A 25211-nucleotide genomic window follows, 5' to 3' on the forward strand; every position below is an offset into this window, starting at 1 on the left:
GGACAGAATACTGGAGCAATAAAAAGGACCGAAAGCCGCAACTTCTTCAAGGCCGTGATAAACTAAGGTGTCGGCAGATTTGTAAAGTTTAGGGACATTTTGTACTGAGAATATATTTCTGTTTTACTTCCTTTTAATATTTAAATATACTGGCTTTCTGGCTATAATGGCACCTGAAAATAGAGTTAGTTTCCTGTGTGACATGCTTCATACAGAATATATCTAGACCACATGCGAGTTTAAGGTGATGTGTTAAGAGTGCTGGGGCTAATTAGTATTTTGATATACACAGATTAGAGAAACAGGGTTAACGGGCCTTAAAGCTCCGTGAAACATTAGCAAAAGAGACATCTCACAGGGAGGAAACTGTTCCCTGCTGGTAAAATGTTAAAGATGAAGCACACGGTCAATTAATGATAATAAATGAGTTAGCACAATGTCCTTTCTTTGCGCAGCGGGAGCAGCTGCTGCGACACTATTCTCAGCCACTAAAAGGATTTTCCATTCTGTTTAATGTTTTTTGCTTGGTAATTAGCTCGTAAGGTCCATTGGTGCCATAAATCACGTATGAAAGGAAGTGAAGATCAACAGGGACTGTTATGAAACCAAAGACTCCTGCAGAAAAGCAGAAATAACATCCATAATTTTACTTTTAAATATGGGAGGAATGTCTTTTCGTTACCTGGTAAATGTTGTTAAATACTGTTAAAATTCTAGAATATACCCTCTCGTTATAATACACCTCTAGAGTCCTCTGTCCCTTATGAATGCATGTTGCATAACGGGGAACCTACTTGAACATCATCCACCCACATGTAGAAAGATACTGCCCCCTATTGGAATTTCACTAGACCTCCAGATACATTTCTTCACTTTGCACAAACCTCTGCAGAAGCAACTTTACATTTGACAGATTTCAAGTAAAAGTCCCAGAAAATATTTGAAGCAAAACTAGTGATTTATGAAAAGTGAATTAATTTATTAGTAGACTAAACTTCCCTCCATTTAGCATGAATAGTGTGTTTGACTGCAGAGAAGTTTTCTGTTCGTCACACCTGCAACTAACAGCAGTAAAGTAACTAATTCTTTTATAAGACTTTAAACCACTTTAAAAGGCTATATGCACTTGCATAAACACAATTTTATTAAAATTTACCTTGAATGCTAGTGTGTACCCACTGTCACTGTGAACATGTTATCATGCAAACACATTAAACTTGGGACTGTAGAAATGGTAAGCACCGCATCTGCCAAACATCAGCATGTTAGCATTGTCACCATGTGTTGCCAGATTGGAAATGACAAATTATCGTACCAGAAGCTTAAAATTATCAGATTTTGAGGAAAATTATCGTACATAACCGATTTGACGTTGCTCATGATCATCTGCTACAGTAAAACGTCACCACAGACCATATATTATAGCTTTTAATGCAGTTTTACCTTGAAATAAACCAACAGTTCTGCTTGTGTTTGCTAATAGACATATATTAAAGGGGTCAAATTATTGTACATTATGGCATTGTTGGAATTATTGATTGTACAAAAGTTGATATTATCTACAAATACGAGAATCTTGGAATCCAAACAGAACATGGTAAATGGTAATTATAGTGCCTCCTAGTATCAATGTGTTAGCATGCTAGCACAGTAAACTAGGATGGTACATGATGATTATTATACCCGATATAAATAATAAAATATTAGCATGTTAGCCTTGGCACTATGAATGTTAGATCCAAATCCAAATTAAAAGAGCAAATAGACTTGTAGAGTTTTGAGAAGATGTTTCATCCAGTGAGCTTCTTCAGTTCTAAGGGTGTGGTGGGAAGTTTGAGGTTTAAATGGGAAACTCTCTGTGGGTAAAAACCCATCAGAAACTGGCTTGGCCAGAAATAGGTGCAACTAATTTCCATTAACTGCTAGATACATGCTAATTCAGAAGCTAAGAAGTGAACATGGGGAACATTTCAGCAGCTAAACTTTGGTAATTTAGCATTTTAACTCAGTAGCCAAAAAATTGGCTACTGAGTTAAGCATTTTAGCTGCTGAACATTTTTACATCTTAACTCACTAGCTAAGATGTTAACAAGGTAACCATTACATCTGCTAAACATGCTAACTCACTAGCATCCTACCAATCCCTTAGAACTGAGGAAGCTACAAGGATAAAACATCTTCTCAAAGCTCTACAAGTCCAGTTGCCTTTTTAAACACTATTTGGATCCAACATGACCTGGATGATACTATGAATGTTAGCATAGCAACATATTAAGACGGTGCACGATTATACCTGCTAAATATTAGCATGCGAGCACTGTTGCTGTGAACATGTTAGCATGCTAACACACTAAGATGGCAAATCTTGGATGCTCAACATCAACATGTTAGCAGCTAAGAAGGTAAACATGGTAATGCTAAATGTTAGCATTGGTGCATCACACGCGATGGTGAATGTCCACCTTAGCATCAGTAAGTTAGCACTGGAATAATATGTCATCCCAGCATTTTTTTTGTTTGCAAAGAAAAAGCAAAAAGCAAAGAATAATTTATAATTCCATTTTATTTTCAGTATTACGCAACATTAGAAGTATAAATATCTGTTTTAATATACAACATCTATGACATCCATAGAGCTTTTCCTTGGGCAAAATACAAAACTCAAAACACTTTTATTGCACATGTTCTAAAAAGACAAACCATCGTAAGCGAGTTCATCTAATACTAGTTTGACACAGAGGAAGAAAAAAAACAAAACAAAAAAACAAAACAACAACTGAAGAGACGAGCGGACAAAGAAGAACCTGACGTTTGAAAAAGACACTGATTACTGCACAGACGAATGTTCTTATTAAACACCCTGGCGGCAAGGGAGCCTCACACGACGACATTATCCGTGACACAGAACATAGATTTGGCAAATCAACAATATACAAAATATACATCCATGATGCTTTGTAAACAAACATTGAATGTGCTTTGAGAATTTTTTTCTTTCTTTTTCACATGATAAAAAAAAAAAAAAGGGTTTATATGTGCGCAGGGGATCGGATGGTTGATATAGTTGAAATAAATTCATTCAAATCGTTAAGTGTTGGATTCAGAGTCCCGCGTTCAGTCCCACGTTTCCTCCTTTGAACTGAACGCTGGCGAACATTAAGGTGCATTTGTTCTCTCCGCTACACATCAGCAACACATTTACAACACAGATTCTACAAGCATTAAAAAACCTCTGCAGCCGATGTCGCGCCGTGTGTGTGACTTTCATTTCGTGTAGATATATGCCAAGATTGAGTGAAGAGATTTCTGTTCCGTGTGTGTGTGTGTGTTTATATATATATATATATATATAATAAAACGAGATTACTGAGCCAGTACTGCTAACGCTAGTGCTACTTTCCAGTTGTCACTCGGGTTTTGCAATTTAAAGGCGTCTATAGACTAGAAATATGTGTAAATAGGTGAACGTGAGTGTTGATATATATATATATATGTATGTGTTTATATGACAACCTGTGTGTATAGTACCAACATCAAATTGTTGAACTATGAAAACAATCAGAAAATCTTTTGCCCGGACGACGCTTCAAGCTGGAAGCTGCTCAAACACATCAACTTGAACAACACGGACACAGAGGAGGAAAAAACAAAACAAAAAAAAAACCCTGACGGTGAAGCACTTTGTGAACCTTTTAGACTCTTTGCGTGGTTATAACCCCCCCAAAAAATGAGCTTTTAGAAATCTACTGCAGTAAATTGCTGGTTCATCTCGATCCACATTTCATATTTCACACAGTCGTAATTCTTCAAACTAGCCGCGGCAACAATGAAGACATTCTCGGGAAAACGCCGGCCGCCCTCACAGTTTTATTTTATGATGCTACATTATTAGAAATAGCCTTCTCATCTCATCAACCCCCCCTCCTTCCCTCCCTCCCCCCTTCCTCCCTCCCTCCCAACCCCTCTCGCCCCTTCAAGTTAATTTTGAGACACGTTAAAAGACGTCGATGAAACACGTGGCGGTAGCTTTACTGCAGACCACACAGTTATATCAAGCTGAACTCCTAATATCGAAACATGACACTGCAAAAATCTATACATATAATACAAACGACAATCATGTAAGCCTCCACGCGTCCCTGTTTTACAACATATTTACACCATATTGCATAAAAAAACAAAAGAAAATATATGTACAGATGTCAGAGGAATGTGAATAAACACCACATCTAAACTTGCTAAGAACAGCAAGTTTTTATTTCCCATAAGTCTAAGGCCCCTTCACTAATTCAGGATTTCTTTTAGTTTTATTTTTTAATTTTTAATTTTTTAGTGCATTCCCTCTGTGTACCACTGCACAAAACCCAATGACGATAAAAAAAAAAAAAAAAAAAAAGATCACACTGAACGTAAAGAATACGACAACCGGTAAACCGCAGGGCAAACATCGCGTGGTCTACTGCATTAAAAGACTTGGACGTCAGGTCCTCCGCGTCTACAAGTAAGAGTGCAATTCAAAAAAATTAGTTTATGGCACTGACTCTACAGTACGTCGTGACCCCCCCCTTCCCTCCCCCCCACCCAAAAAAAGACGTACTGATTGCACGAAAGCATTTTTCTTCTTCTTCTTCTTCTTTTTTTTTTTTCTCTCAGCGAAACAGAAAACGAAAACCTCCAAACATTCACTTTGAAGTAAAAACTCCAGACATTATCGGCTGATGATTCCAAACATTCAAACCCAGAAATGTGTCGTCACAAGTTTGTAGTATTAAAAACACCTTCGTCTCTAAGCGTGTAACAGCTTTTCCCGGTCCTTAAACACACACAAAAACAACAAAAACAAACAAAAAAACACAAAAGAAGAAGGCATGATGATGCTCTCGCAAACCGTTTCTACCCTTTGATTGAACCTTGAAGCGATAACGTCGGCTGCTTTCTTTACTTTTTGCTGCTGGAGCTACGCGGTGACTCCTTCTGCTGCTTGCATCTACTCGAGTCTTTGTCCGAAGCGTCTTTGGGCGCAGACGGAGAAGCTCTGCTCGCGTCTCTTTTCTGGTTTTTCTGCACCGTCGTGACGTCTTGAGCGCTTTCTTTCTTCTTCCTCTCGGGCTGCTCCTTGCGGCCGGAGGACGCCGGCTTCTCGGTGGTGGTGTTGGTGGTTCGGGTATCTGCGGCCTTGTGACCGTCCGGTTTGAGCGCTTCGGACTTGCCGCCGTCTTTGGATACCTTGCCTGCGGACTCACAGTTTGAGGCCTTGCCGGAGGCGCCTCCGCTGCTCGGTGAATCTTTTTTCACGGCGGGTTTCTGCAGCAGCGCTGGATCAGGCTGAGAGGAAACTTCAGACGACTCCTTCCTGAGCTGCTGCTGCTGCTGTTGAGGTGCACTAAGAGGCGAAGCAACGTCTTTTGGTTTCGAGTCACGCTGCTCTTTAACAACGGTAGCTTGGTTTTTGTGTGGAGGACTTTGTTTAATAGATGGTGTTGGAGCTCCAGCAGACTTCAGAGCCGAAGACGTTTTAGGAGGGAGAGGTTTCGTCTTTGAGTCTGCGGGAGTCGGGGTGGCTACAGAACTTTTGGGCGTCTGGGTTTCTCTTTGCGTCGGCTCTTCCTTCTTGTCGGCTCCGGTGGACAGAAACGAGGCGTCTTTCTTCCCTTGAGCGTTTGAAGCCAGCGGCGCAGATTCCTTCTGTTTTGAGTTTGGACTGCCTTTCCCTTCTGGAACGGGCGCAGCCGTGCCGTGAGATTTCACTTCATGTGTTTTCGTCTCCGTCTTCACAGACGTGGGTGGTGTGGGCTGCGGGTCAGGTCTCGACTTACTTTTGGGGTTTGAAACATTTTCATTTGCTGAAGGTGAAGTTTTCAGTTTCGCTGAAGGGGCCACAGTGTCGTCTTTCTTGGTTGTGCAAAGTTCTGAATCGGAGGATTTGTGTTGTGCTTTTGCAGCCGCACAGTTTTTTGACGGCTGCTCTGACTCCTTTGAGTTGCCGGTCGTCTTCGTCTTTGGTGAAATGGGAACTTCTTTCTTCTGCGGCGATGTTCCGCTGTCTTTTATTGCACCAGCAGACACAGTGTTATCCTTTTTGTGCACACCCACAGAGAGGTCCCTGACCTTATTTGAGTCCGTTTTGACTGCATCAGCTGTTCTGTTCGACTGCACAGTGTCCTTGATTCCAGATGTTTCACCGCAGTCAGATTTTAAAGTGACAGATTTATTGTGTTGTACAGGACCAAATGTTGATGTTGTCGCAGAAACGTCTGTATTTGAAGAGCAGATGTTCTTCAGTTGCTGTTTTGAAACCACATTCTCTGGAACGCGAACAGATGCAGGGTTGTTCTGTACATTCACTTCAGAAACAGAGGTCATGTTCCGTGCACCATTAGCTGTTCCCTTCTCGCTGTTCTGAAGTTGACCCGTTTCCAAACCGCGGTTTGTGCTCTGCGTCAGCGGCGCAGGTGTCGGTTCACTGGCGGCTACAGTCGGAGTCTCTGCTGGTTTGGGTGCAGGGGAAGTTTTAATGTGAACCTCCAGCTTTGCAGAAGAGAAAGAGGCTCCTGTTTTGGAGCTGTCAGTATTCGGTGATGTAGTGTGCGGCGCGACTTCCTGCTGCTCCGCGTCGTCGTCCTGGTCTTCGTTGCTCACCTCCCGTATGGAGGGCGTTTTCCCGCAGGAGGAGAAGTGGGAGCTATGTCGGGAGCCTCTGTGTTCATGAGGCAGCGGAGAACCGGCCTTCGCACCGGTCCTGCTCTCTGGCTTCACGGGAAAAGTTGAAGCCTCTGATTTGTTGGCCGAGGCCCGCGAGAATTCGCCGAGTCTGTCCTGTGTTTTCTCACCACTTGAGCCGACTTTTGTCTCTGCGGGTGCGTTATTTGACTGGTCTTTGGAGACAACTGCGGTATTTAAAGAAGAAACGGCTTCGGAGGTCGGGGAACAAGAGACGGGGCTCTTCATCTTGTCCGTGGCTTTTAGCTGGGGGATGGTTATCTGTCTCTCCGTGGGGCTCTGGAGCCAAGTTGGAGGACTCACAGGAACGGTGTCGCTTGAGTTCTCTGCCATCTTGGATAAGCAGGTTTCTGTTTTTGAGACGCGAGGTCCTGAAAGCAGGCCGATGTCCAGGGTGCCCTCCAGAGGCTTGAGAGAGGAGACGTGGCGTCCTTCGAGTTTATATTCAGAGGAGGTCTTTCTGAGCGGAGACTCTGCAGAGGAGATGAGCTGGAGCTTTTCCACGGCGCTCTCTCCTCTCCCAGAGAAATGTTTCGGGGCTAAACCTTCAGGGCTGGAGTGAACGCTCCCCAGCCCCGACTTCAGGTGATCGTGAGACATGACCGAGTCCAGCTGGAGGCTCTTGGACCTGGTGGAGCCGAAGTGGAGGTTCTCGTGAATCCCTGAAGCCAAACGACACATGCAGTCCTCTCGTTCTTCAAACGACAGCCTCTTCCTGGTGAACTCGATGGTGGGAGCTTTGAAGTCCAGCCTGTCCGGCTTCATGGAGTCTTTACCCTGTCTATTGTGCTGCCGCTCTGGCTGAATGGAGCACAGCGCTGATCGGAGTCCCCCCTCGCCGTCAGTGCCGCCTCCGGACGCGTCATTGACACCTTCAGAGACGCGCGTGGTCAGTTTTTTATACAATACGTCTTTCAGAGTTGTGCTAGCAGCTTTGGTCTCCAGATGGCCGGACTCAGGGCTGCTCTGAGGTTTGCTCTGACCTCGCAGCACGAAGCCTTCGTCCCTGTCGTCGCCACACAACGGCGACGAGTCCAGCTCATGCAGGGCATCTTGCTTCTGCAGAGACTCCCTCCTCTCTGACCAGTCCTGCCTCTTGGCGACCATCTTGGACTTCAGTTTTTCTTTGTCGAGCTCCTCGACCGACTCCTGCCGGCTCATCTTGCGGCCGACGGGCCTCTTTAAGCAGCCCTGCTCCGCCGGTCGGACGCGGGACACCGCCAGAGGCTCGCAGGCCGTCTCGTCCACACTCTGCAGGACGGTGTAGTCTCGCTCCCCGGTCCTCAGCTCCTCGTCCTGCACCTCCTCCTGGGTCACTTCCAAGCTGTGCTTTCTGGAACACAGGTGCTTCTTGTCTCCCGTGTAGGAAGGCGACAGCTTCTCCTCGGACTGGACGCGCTTCAGGAGCGGGGAGCGAGGGGGCTCGGCACTTTTCGGGCGCACGATGTGGCGCACGATCGTGGGAGGGGAATGTATCTTGGTCGGGAAGGCTTGGGCCGTCTTGGAAATGGCAACGGGATGCCCAGTGAGCAGGGGAGAAGGCGAGCGCTGAGGAGACGTCGGCTGGGGGGTGGGTGAAGGGGTGCGAGCCAGAGGCGAGAGGGGGATGCTGCTGGCGGACTTGCGGCGCCCCTGACGCAGCCTCTGAGCCGGCAGCTTGGGGCCGAGGCCGTGCAGGGTGCTGGGGCGGATGTGGCCGGAGCCCGCGGGGGAGTTTGGAGCGCTGGAGCTGGGGGAGCTACTCTGGGAGGAGTTGCCACCTGGAATTAAAAAAAAAAACACACAAAATGAGCAATCAAACGTAATGAATTTGCTGAAGAACCTTCAAGTTCAGGTAGAATCTGCACCTGACTGGGTGAAATCTGGTGCGGGGCGGAAGGCGGCGGTGGGGGAACGAGGGGAGAGACTGTGTGTGGGGGAGCCGGGGAGACTCTCACCAGAGGACAGAGAGTGGTTGAGGGAGGAGAAGCTTCGGCTGGTGTGCAGAAGAGGGGAGGGCTGCATGGCGAAGCGTCGGAAAAGAGAGCGCCGCCTGCAAAACAAAGAAGAAGAAGAAAAAAATAAGAAAACAGAAATCTAATCTAAAACGGGAACTAAACAAGACATGTCTAAAAAATAAAAAAGAAAAACAACCTTTTCATCCTGTCACATATTCAAATATCCCTTCATTGTAATTGCAGCCAACAGGAAACTTGGTAATGGCTACACAGGAAATTAGATCACCCGCTCACCTCATCTCTGCACAACCACTGAGCTTTTTCCATCCTTACATTTCATACATTGTGTAACATTTTGCAAAAAAACATATTGTACAGTCATTTAAATCCATTGAAAATAACAAGTAATTTACCAGTTATCATCTTAAAGCAGCTATTTGACAATAATTAACAAAATAATCTAAAAACAGTTGTACTATGACCAAAATGTGGACGTTTAACGTTTGAGCAACTTATGATTCATTGAAGGAAGGATCTAAATATGTTTCCACAGGTTTTAAACCTACATATAGTAAGTAAATAATTCTTAACTATTACATGCCTACAAATAGATTTGTACCTTTCTGGCGTCTTCTCCTTCTTGGGCTTCTTGCCACATCTGACCATCTTGCTCCTGTAGCTGTTCCTCCGGGCTGGACCAGTTTTTATTGAAGTATTCTCAAAGGGGGTCGTAGAGATGGTCACTTTGCTGCCGCTCTGAAGGGAAAAGAAAAAGGACAAAACAATGCATCAAATATTAAATTTCAACACTTTTATTATGAATTTCATAGTGAATTATGACAGTATATTCTGCTTCAGATGAGTTGGGTAGTTTATATACGCTTGGGTGGAAGTCATAAACAAAAACAGGTTTTAAAGCCAATTTAAAACTATAATTCTGTTTGTTCCAGTTTAAAGGCTTCATTTGTCTAAAGGCAGAGTTTTACGATGTCTGGCAGCCATTTTTTTAACCACTTTAACTTGGAATTCCCAGCTAGAGACACCGTGACAACTACAACTACTGGCTAATTGATTGTTATATGTTATTATTGTTTTATTTTCATATATCTCTTGACTGCTGTTTGCAGCCTTGTTGATTGTATTGTATGTGTTTGCAGTATAAAAACATGTGAATAATGAAAACTATAGTTCCGGCATGGGGGTAGCAGCATTATGTTGTGTGGTGGCTTTGCTGTCGGAGAGATTGGTGCACTTAAAAAAAAAAAAAAAAGGAATGGCATCATGAAGACGGATGATTATCTTGAAGAAACATCTCAAAGCATCAGCCGGGAAGTCTGAAACAGTGATACACATAAAGTTTGGCAGCTGCAAAATAAGATACAAAGGACGCCCAGGCTTGCTCCCAGTATGACTAAATGACCCCTGACCTCAATCCAAGAGAAAGTTTGTGGGCGGAATTGAAAAAGTGAGATCGACTTCCACCAGGTCTCTCAAGAGGAATTCCTTGTGGAAGTCGACCTGCAAGTTCTGACCAAAGTTCAACCATTTAAAGTTATTGCCACCAAATACTCATTAAGCGCAAATAAACTTCTGAGAAATAAAAGCTGAAATAAAACTTTTTATTATTCTGACATTTCATAGTCTTAAAATGAAGCAGGGATATCGTTACTGACCTAAAACCAGTTTATTGGCACTAAATGTCAGGAAAACCTCTTAACCTTTTACCTCCTACACTCACTCAGATATTCTAGTTGGAATGAATTTAAGCTCAATTACAAAATGACACTATGAATAATATCTTCATCCCTCTGAGCAGTGATATGCGTCTGATTAAAGATGAGCACAGACTCTTTAAGTTACCTTAAGGAGGAGCTCCACCACCTCGGTGTGGACGAGGCCGTGGACCGGTTCTCCGTTCACATGAGTGATCAGGTCTCCAGCTTTGAGTCCTGCTTTGTGTGCAGGTCCACCGTCCTCTACATTCTGGTTAACAGACACAAGACACATTTAATAATATTATCTCTTGTTCTTCACAGCGCTTTTAAAAACCTAAGACTAAGTTTCTGAGTTTAAATACCATCCCAGCAATGTACTGTCTTGTCTTGCTGCTAGCATCCTTACCCAGACCATATGGTAGACAGTGTAGATGTCACCGTCACAGGCGTAAACTCTTATCGCCCTCAGCGTGAAGCCGAACTTCTTCCCAGAGCTGTGGATGACGACGGGCTGCCGAGGGTTAGCGGCGCAGAGCGAGGAGTCTCTGCTCGGAGACGAGTCTCTGGACGAAGGGTCCGAGGACAGGGAGTAAGGAGACAGGGGGCTGGCCAGCGGAGACACCCCGAAGACATCTGTAAAAATAAAAGCAGGTTGGTCTAAATTAAATCTCTTTAACCGGCCCTGGAGCCGCCGCTGAGGTGTGAAGACGGCTCCGTTCTGCTCCTGCTGGGGGTGAAGCTAATGGGATTTTCTCTCCCAGGAGTAAAGACCTCTCGCTCCGGAGCTGCCTCCTTATTTTCCTTGTTAGCAGCTTGTGCTCGGCTATTTGCACGCGACCGCTCTGTAAGACGCAGCTCGCAGCAGGTGTCGTGCTGAGGCAATTTTGCACAGGTCCACAGCGAGCTAGCTTTCATCTATTTCAAATTATCGAATCAAACTTCGTTACGCTCGTTGTAATCCGTGAGACGCTGGTGCTCGGACGCCACTCGACCTTCAACAGCCGGGCTGCAGGTCATACATATATATATATATATTACATATACATTTAACTCACCTGCAGGGATCATAAGAGAGAGGGCGCCGGTTGACACAGACTTTGGGACTTTGGCGACGGCTCCCGTCTTCTCTGCAGCGCTCTCAGGTCGTAGAGAGTTGGTCTGAGGCTCCTGGTCTGCAGAGGTGTGACTGGTGCTGTCGGGGCTCTCCAAGCCTTCACCTCTGGGCGTCAGCTGGTCCAGATGTTCTGAGAAACTTCCTGAATTCATAAAGAAGCAGATGCGCATTAAAATGAGTCGTTGCTGAAGTGTCTAGTTGCCTTATTCTGACTTTAACTGGACAACTTAAACACGTTACTCCGGCTAATATCGGAGTTCTCTTTATCCGAATAAAGCCCTTTTCGGATGGGATTGGTTTTACCTGAGGACAGGTAAATTCAAATATTACCCCCTACGTCTGTGTTTCATGTGACACATTCACACAGGATAAACAAACTCTGAGTTTTACTCTAATTTACATTCCGTCATTATGGCTCTGCTACTTTCCATCTCACTGCGTGTCAGAGACAGTTTTAATTATAATGGAACAATAATCCTGGGGAAGAAATTACCAATAACCTGTCAGTATTTAAAACAGCTCCACCTTTGCTGATGAAAACATTAATGGCTGATTTAATGATTTAATCCAGGCGAACAGTTCAGCAGCTTCTACACTTTGTGCTCTAACATCTGTCCAAACTTTGATTCATAGCACATCCTTTATAATTCTTGACAAGAGGCAGTAAAAAGCCACAAATGAAGACTTGGAAAAAAACACCCAACCCCAGCCTCACCCCTAAATCACAGAGATGTTGATTCGCACTAGAATGGTTTTATTAGAGGGACCTCTGTGTTACAAGAATTATGGTAGGTAATTTGAAGTGTAATTTTTATTTTACAAATCACAGACATGGACATTTCGCATGGGATTAAGATCACAGACGACCTCCGTGATTATTAGAAATTATCAAAGGTCTCCTGGTAAAACTAATTCCATGCGAATATATTAAGACACCCAGATAATGCGACTGGAAATCGTTTTTCTCCGGCATGTATACGCCTTAATCGGACTTTAACTAGACACCACGTGTGCACATGCTCCTTAACCGCTGCCCTGGTGTATGACCTCGGAAAACAAAAACATCCAAGAAAGCTGGTCACAGAAGAAGAAGGTAAACAGAGCCGGTAGAAGAACCGTCTGAGGGATAGCCCCATTTTATTTGCACCAGAAGTAGCGCACAACATTATGTACAAGATTAAAAAAGCTGAACTATTATCCATCTGGTTGTTGTTTGAAATGTCGGTCTAACAAATGGACAACTCGAGTTAACCCACTGAAAAAACACATATCGCCACCTAGTGTGTAGGAGGACGACATGTTCCCGTCAGTTATTCTATTGTCTCCGTTGCATGTAAACTGGGACAATGACCAAATTCAGAAAGTCGCATTTTGAGCATAGATCCATTAAAATGTGCTCGTGAGGGTTGAACAGACGTTGAAGAGGAACCTTTTCTTACCGGAGAGCGTGGCCCCGCTGTGGGTGCTGCCCGGAGTGGTGGCGTCAGGCTCGTCCTGCGGCAGCTCTCCGATGGAGAAGGAGGCCTTGCTGGGGTCGCCGAGGCCCGACGTCTCGTCCCCCTCGCTCTCGGCTGAGATGGCAAACTTTGGGAGCAAACTGGGGCGAGGGCCCTGATTTATGCTGTCGGTGTCCGTGGAGTGGGACAGCGAGGGCCTGCATGGAAGAGACGACATATTTGTGGTTTATTTTAAACTCCTGTACAGTCACAAAGGGTTTATTGATTGTAGATCAGTTCTCCTCCAAGGTCCTGTTCAGATCTTTCATTAACATCCAACCAGGGCAGCTTCAAGTACCTGGAATTTGGGGTCTGATCTCAGTTTTGCGCAAATCAACACTAATATTTTATAACAGCTGCTGCCTCTAATGGATCTCTACTTACAGTCGTATCTGAACCACAAACAGCTGAAGCACATATTCAACCTGGTATTTATTCCATAGCAAAAGTCTAGTTTAGAATCTGAACGTACATTTCAGCAAAGTCTGGCGTCCAGCTGAGAGAGTCCACAGTCAGCGGGCTCTCGCTCTTCTTCTCCTCCGTCTCTCCTTTCTCCTCCAGGTGTCCACGAGACAAATCCAGGCTGCTGTAAACCTGACAAACACACAAACACACAAACACAAACAAACACGGACTCACGTCAATACACCGAGGCTGGAAATACAAAAACGAATTGAACGAATCTCATTTCTGATGCTGTCTGAGCCACACGGACATAATGGCATCTTACAAGCGTGGAGTTTTTTTAGCAGACGGATAAATGTCTCTTCCTCTGAGACTGGTTGTAATGCTTTGTTTTGATGTGAGAATAGAGCACACTGCAATGCAGCACAGCACTGACTCCCAGCGTGTTCGACTGTATTGTACCACGTCTTATATACAACAGATCTAATTTGCAAGCAGAAAATGTATGCAAAGCCGAAATGTACGTTTTAAATACCGAGGGGCTGGGAGGGATGGAGGGAGGGAGGGGGGAGGGGGGGTGCAGAGAAAACAGGAGACACAAATTTCCATATGAAGCAGGAGCTGCTCGCACTTTGTTTCCCCCGCGAGGAAAAAAAGGACGACGTGCTCATTAGAATGGGACGAGAGACAATTTGAGAGATTAAAGACGCACCTTAGAGAACCGGTGAGAACACGAGGAGAACTGACGCAGCTCCACATTAAAGTCTTCATCGTTCGTGTCTTCTTCCTCCGTCTCCAGGTGATGGTATCTCTCAGAGCGAGCTGTCAGGGAGGAGAAGTTTATATTTCACAAGGTTGTAAATGAAATGTTAATATTAAGCTGCAAAGTAGAAGATTTAGTCTGTCATTTTCTGTAAAGAGGGTTTTAGACAAAACACTGAACACCATATATTTTTTATGACATGATACTTTTAGGGATAATTTAAAACTGAGCTTGTGGCCTTTTGCACTCATGTCTTTTAGATATAAGACAGAAAAAACAAGATATGTCCCTTTGTGGAAAAACTATAATTCCAACTTTTATTTCTGGGCTAATTATGCTTTAAGTTTTGGAACTACAGATCCCATAATGCTTTGGAGAACTCAAAGAAGAACTATAGACCCCTTCACAGTTTTTAAACATTGTAACATTTTTTGGGGGGCGGGGCTTAGCTGGAGGCAACAGATCTCAAACACTATAGCCTGTAAACGATGGTTAGCATAAATCAAAGGACTGTTTTGGTAAGAATGAATGTGAATGAGTGTTATTTTAAAAAGTTTGACTCTGACTGATGGGACTATATTCACCGACTGCTACACTCTCACTCATTAGATGGACAATTTGACCAAAGGACACAGAGGGGACAAAGTCTAGTCTGTCTTTATCAAGTGAAGCCTCTCCAACAAAGATATTCCAAGAAGTTAAGTGGAACCAGTGTGGAGAGTAACGTAGCAAACTCAATGTCTGCCTGGACACCCCTGAAACATGCAACTAATGTTGCGTTAGCTCACAGTTAGCATTAGCTTGTGGTTAAGTTAACATTACTTCAGACACAATGTTGTGCCTCCAGCTAACGTTGTGACGTCACAATGACGTAGGCCATGAACTGGTCTATAATACTGCTACAAAGTTAGTGAGCATCCAATTAGCTGCTACGAGTTCCTTTTTGTCAATGAATTGCTTTGAGGCTGAAGAAAACACCTCAACGTGTGAATTTTGAGACGTGAAGAAGAACGTGCTATTCCTAAAAAAATTATTAACTCACTGTCGAAGTAGCTTGTGTCGTCTTCAGACTCCAGCTGAGGGATGAACTCGGCCTTCTGCCTCAGCAGACTGTTCCAGTCCAGGTTGTGGAAAAACTGATGCTGCTTCACTTCGGCGGCTCCACCTGCAGCAGATTAAAAGAATACAGATGAGTCTCGCTGGATTCAGCCTTCAGTCGAATCTCTGCTGGACACTGAGGCGGTTTCGGTTAAACACAGGAGGTGAAGAAACGCTTACGCTATGTTTTCTGTCCCCCCCACCTCCCCCTTCCACCACAACGGTGGCTGCAGGCCAAAGCGATACCGTGACTATAAATTATGCAGCACTATTTCCTGTCTGTGACCTTTCTGTGGAATAGCAGGAGACTTTGTGAATGGCAGCCCGGTGCGTGGAGAGAAGCCCGGATGTCCCTGGACTGACTCTGCTCTCTGAGCCTTTGTTCCCAGGTCATGGTCACTTTTACAGCTCTACACTCTCCTCTGATCAGGTATAGATTCATGGGCTAGGAAGAACGGAGGGTAGCAGGCTGCAGGATGAAACTGCCCCCGCTGCCGGATGACCTCAATTTCCTTCCCCGGTGACTTATGGGAATAATGAGCTTTGTTGAGGTGGCGCATGAGAAGTCACGGACTGTTCTTCTCTTTTTTTTTCATACCTGCACCCATCCTTTCCAGAGGGTTCTGTCTCAGCAGCAAAGTGATGAGTTCCTGGGCGTCGGGAGGAGGAGCGTCTTCACCTTCGGGCCAGTTGATCTCGTCTGTAAAAAAAAAAAAAAAAAAAAAAAACACATGCAGTTTTATTTTGAAAGTGTTTTTGATTAACTGTTATGAATAATCAAGTTAGGCAAATCTAAATTTCACACGCAGACGACTATTTTTTTTTTTTTTTTTTTTTTGCATGAAAAGCCTCCTGGATGTGAAGAGTCCTGCTGGCTGTCTGCTCCGTGCACCGTTTGTCCCCCATTTTAATCAAATTTGGGCCCAAGCTATGAATATGTATGTGCGGCCCGAGGCCACACTGGCATGCATTCAGCGTGTTCAGGCCCCCTTTTAATTAACAGTCACTCTCGGAGGCTTGCTACAGTTTGATTGAGAGCATACCAAATGAGTCGTGGCATGTCATTCATTTCCATGGCACAGGCACAAGGTGGTTATCCAACAACCGACTGAAACGAGCCACAGTGAGACAAGATAAAAGCTCCTGTTTTCAAGATTAAGATTTTTCCCTGCGCTGTCACCGCCGGGCAACAAAGGAACATTATCATAATATTAAAACTTCACTTCACTGGTCCAAAGTGGAGCTGAAACCACCTACTGCCATCTGCTTTTCTTTTTTTCCTTTTCAGCCTCCGGGGAAATCTCAGTCTTCAGTAAATGGAGAAATATGGCCGCCATCTAATTCCATGTGGTCACTATGCAAATGTTTAATTCATAGCTGAGCCAGGTCTGGGAATTTCTGCTGATGTGCTTGACAGCATCTAAACGCCAGATGCTGGCAAAACTTTTGACTAGATGACATCTTTCGCATATTCAACCACACACATAGTGTCACAAATGCACGTTAACACACACACACATGTCGGAGCTGATAAACTGATGTTGTTTTCATTTTTAAATGTGAAATTAGGGGAAAAAGCATAAATCAACAATAGAATTTAAATATGCATATAACAGTTGAGGGAAATTAAAGAAATCTTAATTTAAAATCTTAAATAAGCAACAAAATCTGCTGTGGATGCACATCTATCTGTATCCTGTTAAAACGTCTTCTGCAGAATTACTTTACACGTGTAAAAATAAAAAGGTTGTAGTCTGATTGATGTTTTGGGGCATTCAAGGTTTATTTAGAGTTCATTATGAACAGTTAAGTAAAAATCAGTTTGAAGTCAATGTTGTTCTTATGCTTTCATCTTAGTTTAGCCTCTTGATGATGACATTAGCTTTATTAGCACAGAAGTGCAGCTGGAGCTAACGGGAATGTTTAGTCTGGTTTAGAGTGAATTCTTATAAGGATGTGGGAGCGTGTTTTAACCATTGACTGTATGTACTACGGAATAAACCCATCGTGACGTCACCCACTGGATTCTGAACCTTGAAAATGAAGCCTGAAGTGGGCGGAGCCTGCGGTCGCCATTGTTGGATGAATTTTACTCCGCCCACGCTTGGATATTCCAAATATGGACATAGCGGTTGCGTCGAACATTGAGACCTGCCCACCTAACTCTCTGCTACCTGTTAGCTCAGGCTAACACCTGTCACTCAAAGTGGGAACGCCCCTAATTATGTAGAATTTTAAAAAACCTTCATAATAAATAAACAAAATGAGTTAGAAAAAAAAAATCACCCCTGTACAGTTGTCATGAATAATAATAAACTATTGAGACCAAAAACATTTTATTAAACATTTGTATCATGCTGTAGACATGTTTAATAATGCTGTAAAGTTGGTCTTTTTAACATGGGGGTCTATGAGGATTTGCTCCCCTTTGGAGCCTCAAGTGGCCACTCGATGAACTGCAGTTTTTTGCACATCTGCATGAGCTTCTTCATTCAGACCTGATACAACTAATACAAAGAAAAGTTAATTCCTCTGCATACAAATAGACAGTCCTACAACCAACCACTACTCTTTTGTCCATCTGTACATAAAACCCCGCCCTAATTATGTGACTGGTTCCCACGGGAAGTTAATCCGGCCTTTAGACTAGAGGACGTCACTAGCGTTGCAGAAACTCTGCAACTAAAGAAAATATGAATGTGACGTCTTTTTGTGTGTGGTGACAGAGATCTAATGTTTCTTGTTGTTTAAGGAGAGAAGAAGTTGACACTGACCACTGATGACCTGTCCAAACAGCTCCTCTGGTGTGTCTCCAAAGAACGGCACACAGCCCACAAGGAACTCATAGAGGATGATGCCCATAGCCCACCAGTCCACCGGCTTCCCGTAGCCTTGTCTCAGAATCACCTCTGGAGCAATATACTCTGGAGTTCCACAAACCTATGCACAAGAAAAAAAAAAGAAAATAACCCAAATGTGATAAGTTTGAAGGGACATGTAGCGTCAGACTGCACATCTGTACAGTTTCATTCATGTTTACCTGCTTATCGGAGAACTCTCTGGCATCTTTCTCTATGTGTCCTTCATACAGGTTGGTGGTCATGTTCATCAGGCCGACTTTGGAAAGACCGAAGTCTGTGAGTTTAATGTGGCCCATGGAAGTCACCAGCAGACTGACATAAATAAAACGAGAGGAAGAGAAGGTTAGAAATAAACTGACGGTAAGAGACGTGTTTGGCTTTTTAATGAGCTGGAGTGGAAAAAGTTTTTAACCTTTTTCAAAAATGCACCAAGTGAAAAATATTATTTAAAAGTTAAAGTATTAAAAGTCAAACAGAACAATCATTATATTTGATATCATAAATTACTTGTAGCATTAAATATTTAGGAATTACCACTGACTTTATGTATCAACATACAAGAATTATTTTTTGTCCTTTTAATTATTATTATTATTAGTATTATAAAACCAATAATAATACCCCGAATGCTTGCATGCTTTAATCAATATTATTCCAAATATTATATAAATTAATTGTATATTAAATGGTTCAGTTGGAAATTTAAGTGTTTCTGATAAATTATTTTTCAAAGCTGACTGAGGAGAAGTGAAGAAGAAAACTACAATTATTTTTGTGTAATTACAGTCAAATTAAAATATACAGTGGAATTCAAATGGAGTGGAGTTTCTAAAGAAAAACAGATAACCTTATTATTATTATAAAGTATTCACTCTCCTTTTTCTCCATTTTTCATCCCCACCTACCTCTAATGCTCTTTAGTGGTTTTAAATAAGGTAAAGATAAAGTGCCTTATTTGCCACTGTACATTTTTATTGTACCATAAAATTGCGTTGTAGGATGGAGGGTTAGTCCTGAGGCTACATTTACATTATTCCCACTTTTTCTTCTCTTTAGTTCCTCTACACTAAATAAAAGGATCTGATGAGAGCTACATGTCGACTACCGCTGCGTCTGAAAACGGAGTCAGGTAATTGTTAATTTTAAACATATCGACTGTGGCTTCTTTAAAAATGTATGAGGCCTCACTTGTCGGGTTTGAGATCTCGGTGGACGATGCCGTAGTTGTGCAGATACTCCAGAGCCAGCACCGTCTCCGCAAAGTACATCCTGGCCATGTCCACGGGCAGCGGGCCCATGTTCTTCAAAAGGGTGGCGCAGTCGCCTCCTGCACGGGTCAACGCAGCGAGGTTAGAAACAACACACACAAGACACCGTCCTTCAAAAAAGGGACCAGCTACTGACCTTCAACGTACTCCATCACCATGCACAGGTGCCGCCGTGTCTCAAAGGAGCAGTACATGGACACCACAAAGGGGTTCTCGGCAAAGGTGAGGATGTCTCTCTCCACAAAGGCCTGTTGTATTTGATTCCTCAAAATCAGATTCTGCTTGTTGATCTTTTTCATGGCAAACCGCTGCTTGGTCTCCTTGTGCCGAACCAGATAAACAGCCCTGCGGAGGAAAGAGTTTATCCATCACGGTGGGAACGAATTCATCCAAGAGACAAATCTGGATAATAAAACATTAACTTTTTATCATCAGGCTGCTGTAACAATACAAAGCAAAGAGAAGAAAGCCAACAGATAAGGGAGATGAGTGAAAATATTTTTTTCTGATTCTTAGTAGAGATTAGATCATCTGATATAAAATACGACGTCCTCACCCGTAGGCGCCGTTGCTGATGAGTTTTGTCATCTCAAAGTCCAATTCGCAGGGTTTCCTCCGGTATCGCAGGGCTGTGCTGAGGCTGTGAGACTGGACAAATAGTAAAAACAAATCAAAAAGATATAAATCTGGACTTGGCTGCTTTCGCCCGGAGTGAAGATCAATACAGCGATCAATGCCAGAGCACTTACGGAGTCATCTGTTTCTGGGGTTTCTGCGATGCCACTGTCACAGCTGGTGAGCTGAGCAATTTCTATGTGGAGAAAAAACAAACAGAAGAGAAAACAGAGGTTTTAGTGGAAGAGCTGGTGTGAGCGTGCTTCAAATGCTAACAAATGTTTGCTGGTGTTGGGCCGTCAGTAAAGATCTGTGGAGCTAGTTTTGGATGATTCAGTTTTGAGTCAGTTGGAGAGATCAACTATTGGCTGTTCTGGTTAGAAAATCTTATGTAAACATCCAAAGACAAACATATACAACAACCACGATTATCCAGAAAGTCCAGAAAGCCTTCAACTTGTGAATCACAGGATCAGCACCATTCAGCAAACCTAGCCTGTCAGCGATTCATTAGAAAAAATAATAATCTAAACATCCAAAGACTATTTCCTATTTTTACAACTGCAATTATCAAGCAAGCATAAGCTGCAGACCAACTGATCAGACATCATCTTTCTACAACGGTCTGTAACAATTCCTAGCTTCCTAGCATCCCAGCTAACAGTAGCCCTACTAAATGTCCTAGATTTCTGCTAATAGTAGCTCTGCCTAGCTTCATAGCATCCCAGCTAACAGTAGCCCTACTAAATTTCAGATCTCAGCTAATAGTAGCTCTTCCTAGCTAACTAGCCTCACAGCAAATAGTAGATCTTCCTAGCTTCCTAGCATCCCAGCTAACAGTAGCCCTACTAAATTTCCTAGATTTCTGCTAACAGTAGCTCTACCTAGCTTCATAGCATCCCAGCTAACACTAGCCCTACTAAATTTTTCAGATTTCAGCTTATAGTAGCTCTTGCTAGCTTTCTAGCATCCCAGCTAACAGTAGCCCTACTAAATTTCATAGATTTCAGCCAATAGTAGCTCTATCTAGCTTCCTAGCATCCTAGCTAACATTAGCTCCTCCTAGCTAGGAAACTCTTCCTAGCTTTCTAGCCTCTCGGCTAGCAGTAATTGCGGTTCCCATTTTCAGTGATGAATACAAACTACTACCACCTGCTGGTATGGAGTTGTTTCCTTTCACATAGAAGCAGAATATGCATGAACATTCAGCACTGTGCAAAATTATTAATTATTAACAAAATGCAGTGAATGAGCAGAAGAGATACTTAAATCACATCAATATTTGCTGTGACCACCCTTTGCCTTCAAGACAGCATCAATTCTTCTAGGTACTTGCACAGGTTTTGAAGGAACTTGGCTGGTAGGTTGTTTCAAACATCTTGGAGAACTAACCACATGGTATTTCATGACTGATAAGTATCTGTCTGTATTTCTCAGCATTGAGGACACCATTAAATCAAACGTCCAACTCCATTTGCAGAAATGCAGCCCCAAACTTACAAGGAGCCTCCACCATGCCTCACTGTTGTCTGCAGACACTCATTATTGCGACTCTCTCCAGCCCTTTGGTGAACAAACCGGCTTCTGCTACAGCCAAATATTTCACACATTAACTCATCAGTCCAGATCACCTGCTGCCATTTTCTGCACCCAGATCCTATGTTTTTGTCCACAGTTGAGTCTCTTGGCCTTGTTCCATGTCGGAGGGATGGATTTTTGGCTGAAACTCTTCCATGAAGACCACTTCTAGCCAACCTTCTCCAGACAGTAAATGGGTGAATCTGGGTACCACTGGTTTCTGACAGTTCTGAGCTGATGGTTCTGCTGGACATCCTCAGAGTTCCAAGGGAGAAAAGCTTGATGTGTTTTTCATCTGCTGCACTAAGTTTCCTTGGCCGACCACTGCGTCTAGCATCCTACAAAATCCCTGACTTCCCTGAAGTGTGGAGGATTGATGCTGGTTTGAAGGCAAAGAATGATAACACCAAGTATTTATGCGACTTCTCTTTTGTTTGCATTTTGTGATATTTTTTTTTTTTTTTGCAAAGTACTGCACATGTATGTACAAGCTGTCTGTTGGCTGAAGTCTTTGGGGTGTGTTCAAGTGTTTTCGTCCAGATCCAGATCCAGATCCAGACATTATTCGGCCTGCCATGACATTCCTGGACGTCAGTTTGGTGTGTCAGCTGATCTGTCTGACCGTTAAACCCTCAAACGTGTTCTGCAGTGCGGTTATAGAAACAAAGGAAACCTAGACGCTGAGAAATCAAGACCTTTACACGCACCACAAACAGCCGACTTAAGCCTTTATTCCCCAGACAGTTTTGGAGGTGCTGACTCCAAGATAACCTGAACTGACGACAAATGAGGCGGAAATCAAATCTGGAAACACAGACTCACTTGTCTAACGCTCATTTTGAAAATCACCACTCCAGAACAAACGCTCATTATGAACCACCTTGCATCTTTTTTTTTTTTTGTTTTATGTGCAGCCTTGCCAAAGTCCATGTGTGCAGTTTGATCATGGGTGTGTTTGTCTAGTCCCCCGAGAGCTTGTAAACACATTTCCACCGCTATTTAACATCTGTCCTTCCTTGTAGGTTTGCTTCAGGGCGCAAGAGGCAAACAAAACGCAGGAGACACTCGGGGGAAATGAACGGAGAGATTGGCTGATGAGCCAGCATGCGTCGATCTGTGTAAGGTCTATGGGGAGGCCATTCCTTTCTAATTAGTCATAATGAATGTTGTTGGTTACTGAATCTGGAGAGACAGCAGGTCATTAGGATAACAGTCTGTTCAGCTCAGGACATCAGCCAACAGTTTCTTTGTCTTTAGTCCACAACTCAATTCTTTCATTCCTTTACAGCCTCGCCGCAGCAGCTGCGTTCATTTTGCTCACATTTACAGTTTCTCCTTGAAAAAGCAGGGACTCTTTGGTTTCACCATATTTATTAATCGCCGTATGCCGTGAGGAAACATCTCGTACCTTCCAGAGGATCCCGAGTGAGTCCCAGCTGGCTGATGATGTAACGAGGGATGTCCGTTTTGATGCCCTGGCCCTCTTTAGCGTGTCCTTCAGCCGCCTCCAGGAGGTGGTAAAATTCCTCCGGGTCAAACTCCTGAAGACACAGAAACACACTTTGGTTTTAGATGACGGCAGTAAACAACAACACTGGCCTACTTTTTCCTTTTTGTTCTGCGGCAGAAACACACACATTGAATTCATGGCGCAGTTTGAAGGTTGAGGATTAAAGAATGTCCAGAGCAACTTTGCACTCTGAATAGAGTAAACACAGGAAGAGATTAGTAACGCTATGGTGATGAGAGGCTGTGAAATTCAGAAAGTCACAGCAATTACAGGACAAAAAAAAAACAACTTTGTGTTTGGGTCACTGGTCGTCAACTCAAACATTTACAGCAAAGTGTGTTTGGTTTCCACCACCGTATTCACCATGGTGACAGCAGACTGGGAGCGTTGGATGAATCCAGATGGAACAATGGGGGCGCCATTGACTGTATTTTCTTTTCATAGAAATGTTAGCAAGAGGAGCTAGCTCTGTCCATATACTTGTGGACACCAGGGGAGAGGGAAGGTAGAGGTGGAGGTATGACCAGGTTCTAAAGGCCATCACCTTGATCAGAGCTGGAGAACATCAAGTTCCCCAACCACATTGTGACCACCACCTTAAGACCAGATGTTGTTCTCTTCTATGAATCCACCAAACAAGCGGTTCTGTTGGAGCAAATAAATGCCTGGAAGAGGCCGCTGACAGGAAGCTCGCCGAGTACGAGGGACTGGTCAGATGTATGTAAACAGTATCTCCATGAGCGACCCACTGTCAGCTACAAAGAGATTGCTTTACACGTGGATGCAGTTTAACACAAGTGCCACACTTATTTACTAGCACTTTTAAGCTACAAAAGTCTAAGGAACATTCATTTAATATCAAATTTCTGATTGAGTTCTGCAGTCTACAGCCTCAAAAGTTTTTTTTATACATTTAAACCTGAAAAATAAAATGAATATCTGGCAGTTTAAGTCCAATGTTCATTCTCTGTAGGTATGTCTAAAGACCATGGTATATGAGTCAAAGTTAACTTAATTGTCAGATATATAAAATATATACAATAAGGGGAACAGGGCTTTCACACCCTTTACATCCTGAGACTGTGGAGGATAATGGGTGGTTCGATTAGGGTCAAGAATTCTTTGAGGAAGGAAAACAGGATTAAAACAGTTTCGTACAACTACAGGTGAGTAGCTGGGCATTAAGTTTCAGGGGGGCAACACCCACAGATGTTCCTATTCATACCCTGACTCCCGACCAGACTTTAAGACCCGAAGAAGCCACTTGGCTACACATCTTCTAGAAACTACAAGTCCAGTTGTGCTTATTTCAGCTTATTTTTTTGGATACTTCCTCTAGGTTGTTTTATGTCTTAGGGGAACATGTTGCACTTCAGATGCTAAACGATCCACTTTTGGTCCATCTGTTTTTAAGTGCTGAGCTTGAAGTGTCCCATTAGTGGAGCTCTTCCAGCTTCCTGATGCAGCTGGAGATAAAAACTAAACTAAAATACGAGAGTGACAATAAAGTTTGGAGCTGAGCAGAGTCCAGCGATACTAAATCTGACGTGGACAATATTTTCAGGGACAGATTTATCTTAACGCAGTGATTTTCAGACCCGAGCAGACTTGAGTTGCTGACTCCTGGATAATCTGAATTAAGATTAAACGGTGCAGAAACCAGATGCATCTGGAACAAACAGCCATTGTGAAAATGACCCATCCAGAACAAGTACACATCAGGGAGCACCTTGCACCGTTACCATGTTTCTCTTTGCGTAGGAAAGAACAATGGTTACACTCACCAACAAACATTAACGACGAGATTAAGTAAAAGACTCAGGACAGGAGGAATTATATTTCAGACATGATCAGTGACATGAAACGTACCAGACATTCCAGAAGTCGAGCAGGTCGGGCGATCACAATGAGGATCTTCTTCACCAGCTCTCGGATGAAGTTGACCTCCTCGCTTTCTGACCTCTCCGTCGACTACACAAGCAAGCAAGGAGAGAAGATGCAAGAAGGTTAAAATCAAAGTTTATCTCAACCCCATAACATCTACATTCAAGCCGGAGGCGCTAAACATAAACCTCAAACTCTAGAAGGTTGTTGAACATTCAGGGCTGATCTGATTTGTTAAAGGTCAAGA

General features: G+C 43.4%; 1 protein-coding gene across 14 annotated transcripts in view; it reads right to left on the reverse strand.

Annotated features, from left to right (window-relative positions):
• Positions 1-2545: 2545 nt before the first annotated feature.
• Positions 2546-25211, reverse strand: part of mast4 (microtubule associated serine/threonine kinase family member 4) — a 116960-nt gene continuing 94294 nt past the window's right edge. For 13 of the 14 annotated variants that reach the window (XM_047570584.1, XM_047570586.1, XM_047570583.1 and 10 more), the window contains 19 exons: positions 24950-25051; positions 22979-23111; positions 20127-20188; positions 19934-20025; positions 19514-19722; positions 19298-19436; positions 18289-18421; positions 18023-18188; positions 15847-15948; positions 15193-15315; positions 14100-14209; positions 13455-13576; positions 12926-13140; positions 11428-11628; positions 10779-11005; positions 10518-10640; positions 9277-9413; positions 8568-8752; positions 2546-8480 (listed from right to left, as the gene is read on the reverse strand). In XM_047570584.1, coding sequence (XP_047426540.1) covers positions 4939-8480; positions 8568-8752; positions 9277-9413; positions 10518-10640; positions 10779-11005; positions 11428-11628; positions 12926-13140; positions 13455-13576; positions 14100-14209; positions 15193-15315; positions 15847-15948; positions 18023-18188; positions 18289-18421; positions 19298-19436; positions 19514-19722; positions 19934-20025; positions 20127-20188; positions 22979-23111; positions 24950-25051 — 6123 coding nt within the window. In that variant the 3' untranslated portion in view covers positions 2546-4938. The remainder of the gene's footprint in view (positions 8481-8567; positions 8753-9276; positions 9414-10517; positions 10641-10778; positions 11006-11427; positions 11629-12925; positions 13141-13454; positions 13577-14099; positions 14210-15192; positions 15316-15846; positions 15949-18022; positions 18189-18288; positions 18422-19297; positions 19437-19513; positions 19723-19933; positions 20026-20126; positions 20189-22978; positions 23112-24949; positions 25052-25211) is intronic. The other variant, XM_047570588.1, reaches the window with a different exon arrangement.

Source organism: Mugil cephalus, chromosome 19 (genome assembly GCF_022458985.1).
Source record: "Mugil cephalus isolate CIBA_MC_2020 chromosome 19, CIBA_Mcephalus_1.1, whole genome shotgun sequence".
NCBI lineage: Eukaryota > Metazoa > Chordata > Actinopteri > Mugiliformes > Mugilidae > Mugil > Mugil cephalus.